At 37.5% G+C, this 12,936-nt stretch overlaps 4 protein-coding genes across 4 annotated transcripts; all 4 read right to left on the bottom strand.

The window, feature by feature from the left end:
• On the bottom strand, nt 311-1,902 carry LOC108661872 (embryonic protein DC-8-like). The gene is made up of 2 exons (XM_018120739.1): nt 775-1,902; nt 311-703 (listed from the first exon to the last, which is right to left on the bottom strand). Exons 1-2 carry the CDS (start codon nt 1,810-1,812, stop codon nt 425-427), a joined length of 1,317 nt encoding a protein of 438 aa, XP_017976228.1. The 5' UTR covers nt 1,813-1,902; the 3' UTR covers nt 311-424.
• Nucleotides 1,643-3,635, bottom strand: LOC108661873 (embryonic protein DC-8-like). The gene has a single exon (XM_018120740.1). It carries the CDS (start codon nt 2,158-2,160, stop codon nt 1,837-1,839), a length of 324 nt encoding a protein of 107 aa, XP_017976229.1. The 5' UTR covers nt 2,161-3,635; the 3' UTR covers nt 1,643-1,836.
• LOC18598122 (probable glycosyltransferase At5g03795) lies at nt 4,703-9,361 on the bottom strand. The gene is made up of 4 exons (XM_018122399.1): nt 8,788-9,361; nt 7,711-7,967; nt 5,676-6,021; nt 4,703-5,582 (listed from the first exon to the last, which is right to left on the bottom strand). The coding sequence occupies exons 1-4, from the start codon at nt 9,139-9,141 to the stop codon at nt 4,899-4,901; spliced, it is 1,641 nt and encodes a 546-aa protein (XP_017977888.1). The 5' UTR covers nt 9,142-9,361; the 3' UTR covers nt 4,703-4,898.
• Nucleotides 10,353-11,351, bottom strand: LOC18598121 (uncharacterized mitochondrial protein AtMg00810). The gene has a single exon (XM_018120898.1). The coding sequence runs from the start codon at nt 11,349-11,351 to the stop codon at nt 10,353-10,355; it is 999 nt and encodes a 332-aa protein (XP_017976387.1).

Raw genomic sequence — 12,936 nt, 5'->3', positions numbered from 1 at the left:
ATTCGGAGCAATCGCTAGCTTATATTTTGATCGACCCCACTACCCAAATGGGCTCTGCTTGGGGACAAGCTGAGCGCTCTGACCTTGATCAGCCCATCATTTTAAGTTCGAACATGAGTTGGGCTTTCTTCATCGAACAAAAAAGCTTAACTATGAAACGAAAAGTAAAACTCGAAGCTCAACCAGAGTTCTTATCAACGGAGAGTAGCGACTGTCACCTTGCTCCAAAATACATACGTCATTTTCGTTCCCATCTTTGGGTGGTTTTTATTAATGGAGTACCCATTCCAAGTATTCATGAACACAGACATGCAACAAAAAAGTACTTTATAGCAAGAAGATACAAAAACAGAAGCAAAACCATAGAAAGAAGCAACACAAATAGTCCCACCCTATCCGAAGGGCATATGCAGATGGTTTGAGATTACCTTTTGGTTTTACCGGAGCGTTCTACGCGTATAACGCCTTCCTCGTTCATCCACCCAACATCATTGAAAGTTTGGCCAGTCATCTGATCAGATGCTTTCAGCGTAGCAGCAACAGCTCCTGCTGGGGTATCTTCAAGTTTAATCATAATTGTCTCTGAGACACCTTCACGTCCCAAACCATCATAATCCCCTCCAGCTTCTTTGAACTCTTCGCCTCTCAGCTTCATCTCTTCCATTTTCTGTCTAGCTGACTCCGTTGTTTCACTCAACTTTTCCTGAATAACTATTGAGTATTAATGAAAGTTCCAAAATAAAAAAAAAAGTTGGAATAAATAAGATTCATCACCTTGGTTTTCTCTGCAGTCTCTGATGCCTTCTCTTTCGTTTCTTCTGTCTTTCCAGTGAGGAAGCCCATAGTCCTCCTTGCAGCGTCAGCAGCAGAGTCTTTCAACTCCCCAAGCGTACTAACAGTGGTATCCTTACTCTCCTTTGCTTTCTCAGCGGTGTAATCTTTGCACTCGTTCATCTTCTCCGCAGTAGCACCTTTTCCTACTTTTGCCTTCTCCGCTGCATATTCTGTCCCTTGTTTTGCCTTTTCTGCGGCATCCTTGGCCTTCTCAGCTGTCGCGTCCTTTGCTTCCTTGGCTTTCTCGGCTGCATAGTCCTTGTACTCGGACGCTTTTCCCATTGGAGTATCCTTTGCTTCCCTAGCCTTCTGTGCCACATAGCTTGTATACTCAGAAGCCTTTTGCTCTGTGGTACTTTTTGCCTCCTTGGCTTTCTCAGCTGCATAGTCCTTATACTCAGCGGCCTTTCCCGTTGTTGTGTCCTTCGCTTCTTTTGCCTTCTGCGCTGCATCACCTGTATACTCAGAAGTCTTCCCAGCTACGGTGTCCTTTGTTTCCTTTTCCTTCTGGGCAGCAGAATCTTTCGTCTCCTTTGCCTTCTGGGCGGCAGAGTCTTTTGTCTCCTTTGCCTTCTGGGCGGCAGATTCTGTGTAAGTTTTACCTGTTACCGAGTCTTTCGTCTCCTTTTTCTTCTGGGCCGCAGAGTCTTTCGTCTCCTCTGCGTTCTGGGCGGCATAATTAGTATACTCATCAGCCTTTTGCTTTGTGGTGTCCTTAACCTCGTTCGCCTTCTGTGCGGACTCCTTTGCTTTCTCAGCAGCATAGTCTTTGTACTCAGCAGCCTTTCCCCTGGCAGTGTCCTTTGCCCTCTGAGCTAACTCCTCCGCTTTCTCAGATGCCTGACTCGCCTGCTCAGATGCCTTCCTGGACTTTTGCTCTAAATACTCCTTATACTCACGAGTCTTTTCCTTTGTAGTGTCCTTTGCTTCAGCTGCTTCTTTCGCCTTCTCGGCTGCATAGTTTTGGTATTCCCCCATCTTCCTCTCAGCTTCATCCGTAGTTTACTTCTCCTTCACAGTGGTATTGTCTTTGTACTCCTTAGCCCTCTCCGCTGCTTCATCTTTGGTCTCCCTCGTGTTCTCTGCAGCTAGATCGGTTCCTTCCCTTGTGAAATCCTCTGCCTCGTGTCTCTTATCAACGACAGCCCTCAACACGGTTCCAAAAACTCCTGGCCTTTGTTGCTGTTGCTGCGGTGATTGATCCAACTCCTCCTTGTATACAACTCTTTCGTCATAGAGTCTTCCTCTGTCAACATCCCGAAGATCATCCGCTGCTTGTCTCGCTGCTGCCTCTGCTCTTTGCTCTTTCTCTTGCCTTGTCGCCATTGCTTTTTCAATCTCAATCAAACCTCAAACAGGAACTCACTGCAATAATACAAGAACAACTCAACTCTGACATATAAATGCATATTCACGAGGAATACTTGTATGATCTTTCGCTCTTTATATTTCTATATCATGCTAAGGGAATGGAGGATGGTCTTTCTACTCATTGTGTTTCTCTTGAAGATTCTGTGTTTTTGACTCTTTTGCTGTTCAGGGATATTTTGTCTGTGGGATGATTTTTGGGTGTGGTTTAAGCTTATGACTGAATATGTCGGGCGTCTAGCAGAGTCTTTGTTTTCATCCCAAGTGTAACCAAATTTTTTGATTTTGATATTCTATACGCAAATTCAAGCTTATGATTATGTGGCTTGTACTTGCATCAGTCTGGTTCACTCTATGTCAAATATTGTGACCAATGAAGTTGCTTGAGACCCAGATATGAAGAGGATGATCAAGTGCGGCTTTTTCTTCTCTTTTTCCCCAATTTTTAAGCTCTGTGCTATTCCACCATTACGGTATTTATTTCTGAAAAACAACCATTTCATTGATTTTGCTAAATTTGAACCCAATAACATTATTAGAGCAGAGAACATCCATAAAAATGTGGTCAATCCTGTCAAAAAAAAATGGCACTGTATGTACTTTCTGTTAATAATTATTTTTCAAAAAACAAAACTTTGGAATTCTTGGGATTGTTCTTAGCTTTCTTTTTGTCCATGCATAAGTGGTCTAATCCAAAACAATCTTCCTTGAGATTGTTCTTTGCTTTACTCTTGTTCATGAACAAGTCATCCTCGGTTAAGAACCAGGCGAAAACTAAAACTTGCTATTGTCTGAAGCCTCCACCATGACTGAAGAAGAAGCAAAGAGCAAAAACCGGAGAGTAACGATTGAAAACATTGGAAAAGAAAAAAAAGAAGGGAGTTAACGTGCCGTTAATAAACTTCCATTTATTGGACAGATGGCATAATTTTGTAAAGGGGGCAGGAAATGGGGCACCAATTCGGGGCAGAAGATTTGCATTCATACAAATTGCTTCAATCCAGTGAACATGACACGTAAGGAAGAAACTTTTCTCTCATTGACTGCCACGTATTGTAATGAGATGATGGTTTGACACGTGGAAGACATGCTGATGAAGGAAGACGTGTTTGTTTGCACGCGAATCCCAGTGATGCCACTAAGCGGTGGACGGATGCTACTGGGTCTGGGAGATATCGATGATGCCTAATGCAGATGCTTCATGGCCATTAGGCAGATTCTGTTGCATCTGCTGTCAATCCACGTGTCGTACCACGTGCCACGTGGTAAATAATTTTTTGATGTGTTGTGATGTTGTCTCCAAACGCTTACCTTCTATTCCTTCAATTATCTGTTTGGTTCTAGCTCTGCAACATTATTAGCCTATAGTACTGTAAGCATAAAGTTGATTCTGTTTCATGAAAATTAAATTAAGTCATTTATTTTCTAGAATACAGAATAAAAACTCCAAATATTTGTACAAGAGTGTAAATCAAAAGAAATAAATTAAGTTGCATGGGTTGCAGCATTAGTAAAGTTAGACTAATCAACCAAAATATCTTATCACTCCCCAGGTTTGACAACATTGGGGAGATCATTAATGAGACTATATTTTACAATCTCAGATAATGCTACAAAAACATTGAAACTTAGGGTGGCTGTTTACCATACTTTCCTCTTATATATCTTTCTCCCTAATATAAGCACTAATTCCAGGCAATATTTGAAACTCACCAACTTCAGGCTTGTACAGTTTTGTACTAGATTTGCCTAGAGACTGGATAACAAAGAACACAGGCAATCTCGAGTTGCATCAGATTTCAAAGAAAGCAGTTAGTGCTAGGTAGAGAAATATTCAAGCTAAACATTTAGTCTGTGAATTTAGTAGGAACCTTATCCATTATGGCCATTCAAGCAATTATCCATCGTGTTTAGGAACAAGAAACTGAAATCAGATTGAGCACTTGAAAATCCCATATTTATGCACCTCTACTTGAGTGCTTGATACATTCTAGGTGTTGGACCTTGAGCAATAAATATCAACAAGTTTAATTCAATAATGATTATAATATAATTTATTTAAGTCAAATTAAAAAAAGGTATATATCAACAAATATAACATGTAGCAACTAAAAATAAAACACATTATATATATGAAAAAATTCTCAAGGTCAAGAAAAAAATCACAAGACAGAATCCGAATATAATTAATTCACAATGAAAAAATGTCAATTACAAAGTTTAAAATCTCATGATGTCTTTTTGTCCAAAATTTAAGCTTGGTAATTATTGAAATAATACAATAAAGTTACTACGTACCAACCCTCACTGGATTTAACAAAATATAATAATTCTCTGTGATCAAAATACTCCAAAACCCATCCCAGCAAAGACTAATAATTCTCTTGCTGATCTCTTCCTGGAGCAAAAGTTCTTGAATTTTCTGATATTTGTACTGTTAACCTTTGATTGTTTCATTTGTAATGTATAAAATAGCTGAATAGTTATGATGTAGCTGAGCTTTCCCTGCTAGCTATCCCTGGATTAATAAAAATACCATTTATCACAAAAAAAAAAAAAGATTTGTTTGCAATTACAAGTTGACTTAACTACATCATCAAATTGCAAAACAATTTTCTTTAAATTATGTATTCCGTTACGCACCGGCTGGGGGGCAACTTACTTTTTTTACAGAGATGGAGTAGTCTATTAATTCATCAATCCAAAATATTTCCAGGTTCATTACTGACTTTGACATTCAATCTTCTAAGCCAAATAGAGTGAAGGATCATATGGAATACATCGAACCTCTTGGGAGTCACATGCAACTCGAAATGCCTTCTCACTTGGACAACTCTCTTCTGCATTGTTATAAACTGCCTTTCTGGTATACTCATCAATATTTTCTTCAGATTTGGAATATCTTCTAGGGAAACCATCACAGAGAACATCTTCCAATTCAAGACATCACTAAATGGCGGCACGTAACTTTTCGAAATCAGCACTGGAACACAGCCATTGTACAAGGCCTCAACAACTCTCGGACTCGCAACTTCATAACCACTGGGGCAAAGGCAATACTTACTCTGCCTCATTAGGTCATAGTAAGGTACTCGTTTTGGAAGGTAATTGTGAACTCTAATAGCCGGATCCTTTTTCTCCCAATGCCTAAACAGTATTGGTCTTACAAAACCGTGATTCCCCCCTGCAAAAAATGCCAGGATTGTACGCTGTGATGGAGACGGCCCGCCAATCAAGCCCTCTAGCCTACTGCTTTTAAGACTAATTTCTGGAATGGATACGTCCTTCATGGGGTTGAACCTTTCGGAGGTGTTTGCATTGCACAGAGCACGGATGGAGTTTTTCACTAGATCAGGAACGTAAAAACTAGTTGCAGGCCCCTGAAACAAAACTATAAGTAGTCAGAAATTAATGGAACATTATTTTAGCATCACAGTTCTGTTCTCTACTGTAAAGCCGAAAAAGCTAATTACCCAGTCATGGCAAGAAAGCATGAAATGGTCAGCGCCAAGGCTTCGATTCCAGAAGGGATATTTCCCTGCAATAACGTTTACATAGTCTAAGACGATCCCCCCTAAGCGTTTCATAGGCGTACCCCGCACCCAATTATATTGGACCATCCTTGTTACGCTGTAAGGAAGGTAAAAGACATGGGCTTTCTCAGGATTGTAGGTTCGGAACTTTTTATTAACCTCCATCTTATTGATAAACTGTCCTTCCATAGTGTACAACAGCCTGCAAGGACCGTCATGAAATAGTGGAAGCTCCCCTTCTTTGTAAACATATATCTTGAACTTTTTTTCCATTTCCAGGTAGCTCCTGTCATTGCAAACAAGAAGCAGAAAGTCCTGGAATTAGAGTAGGAAGCACTACAATATAGTAAAAACCATGAAAAGTTCTCTTAAGTACACAAAATAGTATTAAGGTTGTTTCCTTACCTGGAAACAAAAGGCAAACACTGACCTTATTTCCTCCATAAAGATATAGTGAAAAATTGAAACATTTGCTTACTTAATTTTATTCTAGTGGGAATGACGAACTACGAAATTACTCTTTCCTTTGTATCTAAACTGCAAAATCAAGTTTGGTTTAGTTATTGCTCCAAGTGCAAGTGTTGCTAAGATTTTTTTTTTTCTTAATGCTATGAATTTAGCTAGGAAATTGGATAATTAGGAAATGGAGAGGGGTGAGGTAGATGTTAGAAAAATATTAGAAACAAAGGAATATAAAACTAGTAAAAGCAGTAATTGGTCTGAAGCGTAGTATAACTGTGTTTAAGAATAATTTTTGTTGGTGTAAAAAGACTGTAGCGGTTGTCCTCTATGATTCAACAGACCATTCCTTATAGTTTGCACAAACTATTAACAGATGACAGGAACAACATAAAGGAAAAAAAGAAGAAAACCCAACAGAGAAAGTTTAAGAGAAGAAAAGAGGCAGAAACTTGGTAGAGTTGGAGTTTGATTTAATCAAAGGCTGAAAAAGTTTTTAAAAAATAAAGTCAAGCTATAAAAAGGCACTTGGGTATATGAAGTTTCTAACTGTTTGCCCTAATCTTGTGTGCACGTGAGCTCACTCTGTTTTTTTTTATTGCAACAAGCTCATTGTTGGTTTTTCAATATAAAACATTCACCTTTGATATATTTTGACAATGTAAAATATTTGAATTTTATAAAATATATTATTTTTTAACAATAGACACGGGCTGCAATTAACAAGGCCACCTTCAGCTCATAGGCTTGAACTGGGCGACTCTTAATGTCCACCACCAAACCCACAGGCTGCCTTGATTGCACGACTCTTGGGATACAAGACAGGGCCTAGATTTGGGGTGAGGAAACACTTACAGGTCCACCCTGTATTTTCACGAGTGTCCAAATGCAGGGCATTCTTACATAAGACAAGACCAAGGTATTGGGAAATGGAGAACCTTCGTAGGCCATGTTTGCCTCAACAGGGCTTGTTGTTTCTATTGGATTCCCATTGCAGTTGGAGTCGCTTGTCTTTTCTACAGATTGTAGTGCCTTCCATTGGCTTGACGGGGTGGTCCAATAACGCGACTTGAAGCATGCAAACAAATTTAGCATCACTCCGACGATTCAAAATTCATGTGCGTGGAGATAATAACTCCCCTATCGCAGCCTTGTGATCGACAAGCCGAGTTAAGCTTGGATGGAGATTAAGTTGAGGATCTTTGATACTAAATGAGTGGCTCTTAACATTGCTAACTTCGAAAATGTTTGGAAATGAATTATTTCTACTTTTACAGAAGATGCATATCGATGATTGACAATCACCCCTAAAACTCTCTTACAACAAACAAACTACTGATTTTCAAGTTTCTTTTGGGAGTAAAACAGAAATTTGTATTTTAACTTAATAACAAAGGGATTGACTCGAAAAATGATGTAAATATATATATATATTATTGTATATATATATAATTCTTGAGCAAAAGAGAAGGAGAATATGAAATATGCTAATAACCTACTAAAGATGATGGGATACCTGTGAAAGAATTTGGCATTCCTGTAAATGGGGCCATCGGGGATGTAATCAGGATCCTGTAATTGACTCCCGTTCATAGCTTTTTTAATGGCAGCTCGAGCTTTCCGTAGACCATCTTCCAGCCTATCCAATTTAGTGTAGACTCTTCGTCTTCTGTGCTTCAAAGGAGGATCAATCGAATCATTTTCTTTGAAGGGTGTGGTGGAGCTGAAGTTTTCGCTTATTGACATGTTTGGGTTGTCTTCATTTCTGCCGTTCTATTGAATTAATCATAATTAAAGTCACTAAGCAAACCATATAATTTAGGAAGGGAAGCATTGCATTGACATCAAGTGAAATATTGAAAAAATCCAAATCCTACTCACAATTCGTCTAAAATTTCTTACACTAATTACTTAAGGGCAAGTGTTACTCATATGATTTGCATGCCCAAGGAATAATGAAGTAAGGATGAATAAAGGATATGTTGTCAACTTTTTTTCTTTCTCGATGTTCATATAGTTTAATGATTAAGCCATTTAACTTCGTTATTTTTAAACTTTTTCCAATAAAAAAAAGAAAGTTAAAATATTAATAATGGCACCCTATTTGTGTAAGAATTAATGACTTTGTAGATAATAATAGGGAGTGGACAATGATGGTTATCAGTAATTATCCTTTTAAACTAGATGATTAAATACCTATTGCATCAATGATGCCTAATAGAGTAATAAGAGTTTGAGTTATCAGAATGTAAAAATTTAATAAAGATTTCATGATGAATCAGAGAAATTTAAAATCAAGTATATGATTTTTGATTGGCATTATTTTTTCTGATTTGGCAGAACAAACTCAATCAACGAGGCAACAAAGAGATCACTAACTTCAAATAAAGCAAAGGGAAAAGACATGAAGTCATGGACCTAAATTCTTAAGTGCTTATGAGAATCAACAAAATTAAGCTAAAAATGTGGTAAATGACAGCAAATTAAAGAGATGTGGTTCTAACTTCTAAGCCATCATACTAAAGCAATTGATAAAAACATAAACGCCATAGAATGTAAGAAACTGTCCATGAGAGAGAAAAAGAGCTCTTACAAACTGCTGAACTTGCAAGGACTGAGCATCAATTGTTGGAGAAACAGACTTGCTAAGGGCAGCCTCATCTGACAAAGCTTCTTTCCTGCTGTGATCATCCACCGACACTACCACCTCTGAATGCAAATCTACTGGACTATCACATTCTTTTGCATGTAAACTTGGCCTCTGTACTGCAGCTAAATTAGTGTTTGAAGAAGATGAAGTAGGGACGGCATAAATTAAAGCCCAGTTGGAGCGTCTTTGAACAAAAAGGGAAGCAGAACCTGACACCAGAATCAAAAGCACTGCAAACAGAATAACCTTCAATGATAATGAAGTTTTGGCAAACCAATTCTTGAATCCTTCACCCATCTCTCCTTCTCAAGGAGTTATCTCAGAATCTTTATGTGAAATAATGGAGGCATGTTTGCAACCAACACACAAAATGAGTTGGGTTTTTAGGAAACGGACGAAAACAAAATGGTTGCACCTCCCAGCAGGGCAACCCTGTTTTCCCTGCTTCATTATTTATCTGCTTTCCTATTAGCCAATTTTCCAGTTCATATACTCATTTTACTGCTTTGAAACGGATGGTTTTTATATAGTAGTGCACCATCAAGGTCATCTTCAGACTCTCAAAACTGTGGCTGTTAATTCTTATCTTTTATTCCTTTTATTCCAGTACTCTGTTTCATTTGTTTCTAGCTAGTAGTATTTGCTTCTTGGTTGCACATAAATACTTGCAATTTTTTTTATTAAACAATAATAATGTTTTATAGGGTTACATTTAGAAATCTATTGAATAAAGAATTCTAAAAAATGTAAATTATCTTTTAATGAAAGTGATTCAACAAAATTAAATTTCTTACCTCTACATGAGATAAACCTTATAACTATATTAATTTATTATTATAATCGCTATCTATAATCAACAAGAATTATTTAAAATGGTAATTCAGAAATAAAAGCAGCAAAGGTGTTCTTGCATCAATTAATTTGGTGGGGGGTGATAATTGAATTCTTATTCATTTTCTAAAGAATCAGGGAAAGCTGGGCAGTCCCAAAACAAGAAGTAATTGGCTAAAATAAACTGGCTAAAACAGGCTTGATTCCAAGCCAAAACATCTTTGTAACCGTGAATGAGAAATTACATATGCACCTTCACATCTTGACCACAAAAATACAGCATATAATTAGAAAGCTCAAACTGTCATAAGCATAAGAAATGGAGGATAGGGAAGAGACGGCGCACATGGATGAGTATGTGTCTTGGTATTCTCTCATTCAAGAATCAAGGTATTACATGGTAGTATTTATATGTACATGTATACAATTAGTGAAGAAAGAGTAAAGCTAAACACTAACTAACTAACCAATGATTACTTCTAAACTGAAATTTAAAAGCAAAATAAAAACACTGCGTATTGAGCTTCTGCCTTTATTTAAATGGTGAGTTTTGATCCTTCTTCTCCCTTTCTTTTCACAAGCTGATATACTCACCTTTCTTCACTTCATTTGTGTTTCTTCATTCTTCCAACATTTATTTGAATCACTAGCATAAGGGTAATGTCTAACACTCCCCCTCAAGATGAACTGTGAATGTCATGAACATTCATCTTGTTCAATAGATTATAGAATTGTCTCGGTTGAAGTGCTTTGGTGAAGATGTCTGACAACTGTGACTGTGTTGAAATATGCAAGGGGTTAATCAATCTAGCTAATACCTTATCTCTAATGAAATAGCAGTCCATTTCTATATGTTTTGTCTTCTCATGAAGTACAGGATTTTTGCTGATTTGTATCGCTGATTGACTGTCTGAGTATAGGTTCACAGTTTCAGAATGATTAATCCCAAAATCAGCCATTAAAGACCTTAGCCATATGATTTCACGACAAGTTGCAGCCATGGATCTGCATTCTGCCTTTGCTGAATTTCTTGCCATTACAGACTGTTTCTTTGATTTCCAACTCACCAAGGAATCACCAATGAAGATGCAGTAGCCTGTGATTGATTTTCTAGTGTCAAGGCATCCTGCCCAATCGCTGTCTGAGTATCCAGATATTCTTAAATTGCATTTTGACTTCATTAATATTCCCTGACCTGGTGCCCTTTTGGTGTACTTCAGGACCTTATGAGCTACTGCAAGGTGATGAATGCCAGGCTTCTCCATGAACCGTGAGAGGACCTGCATTGCATATGAGATGTCAGGTCTGTTAAATGTCAGGTATAGCAATTTTCTAACTAGTTGTTTGTAGCTTGTTGGATTTGTCAGCTTGTCTTCATCATTGAATTTTGACAATTTGTGATTATAGTCGATTGGTGTACTCACAGGCTTAGTTCCAAGTAATCCTTGTTTTTCCATAAGGTCTAAAGCATATTTTCTTTGGCATATTGATATGCCTTCTAGTGATCTGGTAATCTCGAGTCCTAAAAAGTATTTTACTTTACCAAGGTCCTTGAGTTTGAATTCTAACTTCAGAAATTCTTTGACATCAGACTCTGCTTGGACAGAATTGCTTGCAATTAGTATATCATCAACATACACTAAGAGAGCTATAAAATCTCCATTGTATGTTTTCATAGTGAATAGTGAGTAATCTGAATTTGTCTGTTTGAAACCAAATTTTTGAAGTGATGTAGTGAGCTTGGAATTCCAGGCTCTTGATGCTTGCTTGAGCCCATAGAGAGACTTGTGTAGCTTACAAACTAGCCTTGAATGACTAGGACACTCCCCCTTGATTACATATCCCTATGGCAGCTCCATATATACATCCTCTACTAGTTCATCATTCAAGAAGGCATTATTCACATCAAGTTGTGATAAATGCCAGTTGTGTGCAGCTGCTAACACAAAAAATGCTCTTACTGTTGTTTCTCTGGCCCACTGGGTTGAAAGTGTCTTGGTGGTCAAAACCTTCAATCTGATTATATCCTTTTACAACCAAACGTGCTTTGTGTCTCTACATTGCCATCAGCATTCAGTTTTACCTTGTATACCCATTTGCAACCTACTACATTACAGTTGGGAGGTAGTGGAACAATGCTCCATGTACCATTATCTTCCAATGCCTTCAATTCAACAGTCATGGCATTTTTCCAGTGAGAATGCTTGATTGCTTGTTGGTAAGAATTTGGTTCAAAAATTGCTGATAGAGAAGTGATGAATGACTCATTAGCAGGGGATAATGGGTGGCAAGATAGGTGTTTAGTGATTGGATGTGCAGTAATATTGTTGGTTTGAAAAGGTAAGTCTAGTTGGTAGGCTTCAAGGTACTTTGGGATATACTTTGGTTTGAAGCTTCTTCTAACTTTTGTTTGTGTGTCATTGGTTATGATTGCTTCAGGTTCATTAGTGCTGCCAGTTGCAGAAGTACTAACAGAATCACTGACCTTATCAGGGGTATTTTGGTCCAAATCATTCACAGATGATATTGAAGGTTGGTCATTGGGTGAATTACTGTCAAACCCTGTTCTATAAAATAATTACGACGTCATTTACATGCTCAATAGAATGTTTGCATATTTAGAAAGTTCGAAGAATCGTTAAAAGACGATATTGCCCCTAATGGTATCATTAAGTCGATTAAGCCTCAAACTAGTTTCAATAGAAATTTTAAGGTGAAATTAAGAGTTTCATGGTCCAGGGATGACTTAAAATAGTGATTTGGAGTTCGAGGATCAATTTGGAGTCAAACCGAAATTTTCACTATCTAAGGGCAAAATGGTCATTTGCCACTTGGGGATAAAATGGAAATTTTTAGAAAAGATTTTTTTGGTCCATTTGACTTATTGGAGTATGATTTGAGGTTTAGAACTGAAAAAGTTTAATTCCGGTGATTTCTGGAGTGTAAGGGTGAAATCGTAATTTTTCCAACTGTGGACAAAATTTGAGATTTTGAGAGAATTTAAATCACATTTGACAAATTGGAGAATGGTATGAGTATAAGGGATGAAAAATATGTCTATGGGCAATTTTTTAGTTTTTGGGGTAAAAATGTAATTTTTGACTTTTACAGGGGTAAAAGTGTAAATTTTAAAAATTACTTCACCAAGACTTTGGATAAGTCTGAGAATTTTATCTAAGTTATGGATATTTGAAGGAATAATGTGTGGTGGAGATTTAAAGCTTAAAAGATAAGAATTTAAAAAAATAGACCAATAATGTA

Source organism: Theobroma cacao, chromosome 5 (genome assembly GCF_000208745.1).
Source record: "Theobroma cacao cultivar B97-61/B2 chromosome 5, Criollo_cocoa_genome_V2, whole genome shotgun sequence".
In the NCBI taxonomy this organism is placed as follows: domain Eukaryota; kingdom Viridiplantae; phylum Streptophyta; class Magnoliopsida; order Malvales; family Malvaceae; genus Theobroma; species Theobroma cacao.
This window is presented reverse-complemented; position numbering and strand designations above follow the sequence as displayed.

Bases quoted from the DNA above. Each gene is read 5' to 3' on its own strand.
- LOC108661872 (XM_018120739.1), bottom strand. From the start codon at position 1,812: ATGGGGGAATACCAAAACTATGCAGCCGAGAAGGCGAAAGAAGCAGCT. The intron at 704-774 runs GTGATGAATCTT...ATAGTTATTCAG, and splicing joins AGACTGCAGAGAAAACCAAG to GAAAAGTTGAGTGAAACAAC.
- LOC108661873 (XM_018120740.1), bottom strand. From the start codon at position 2,160: ATGGCGACAAGGCAAGAGAAAGAGCAAAGAGCAGAGGCAGCAGCGAGA.
- LOC18598122 (XM_018122399.1), bottom strand. From the start codon at position 9,141: ATGGGTGAAGGATTCAAGAATTGGTTTGCCAAAACTTCATTATCATTG. The intron at 6,022-7,710 runs GTATCCCATCAT...TTGCAATGACAG, and splicing joins AATGCCAAATTCTTTCACAG to GAGCTACCTGGAAATGGAAA. The intron at 5,583-5,675 runs GTAATTAGCTTT...GTTTTGTTTCAG, and splicing joins TGCTTTCTTGCCATGACTGG to GGGCCTGCAACTAGTTTTTA.
- LOC18598121 (XM_018120898.1), bottom strand. From the start codon at position 11,351: ATGAAAACATACAATGGAGATTTTATAGCTCTCTTAGTGTATGTTGAT.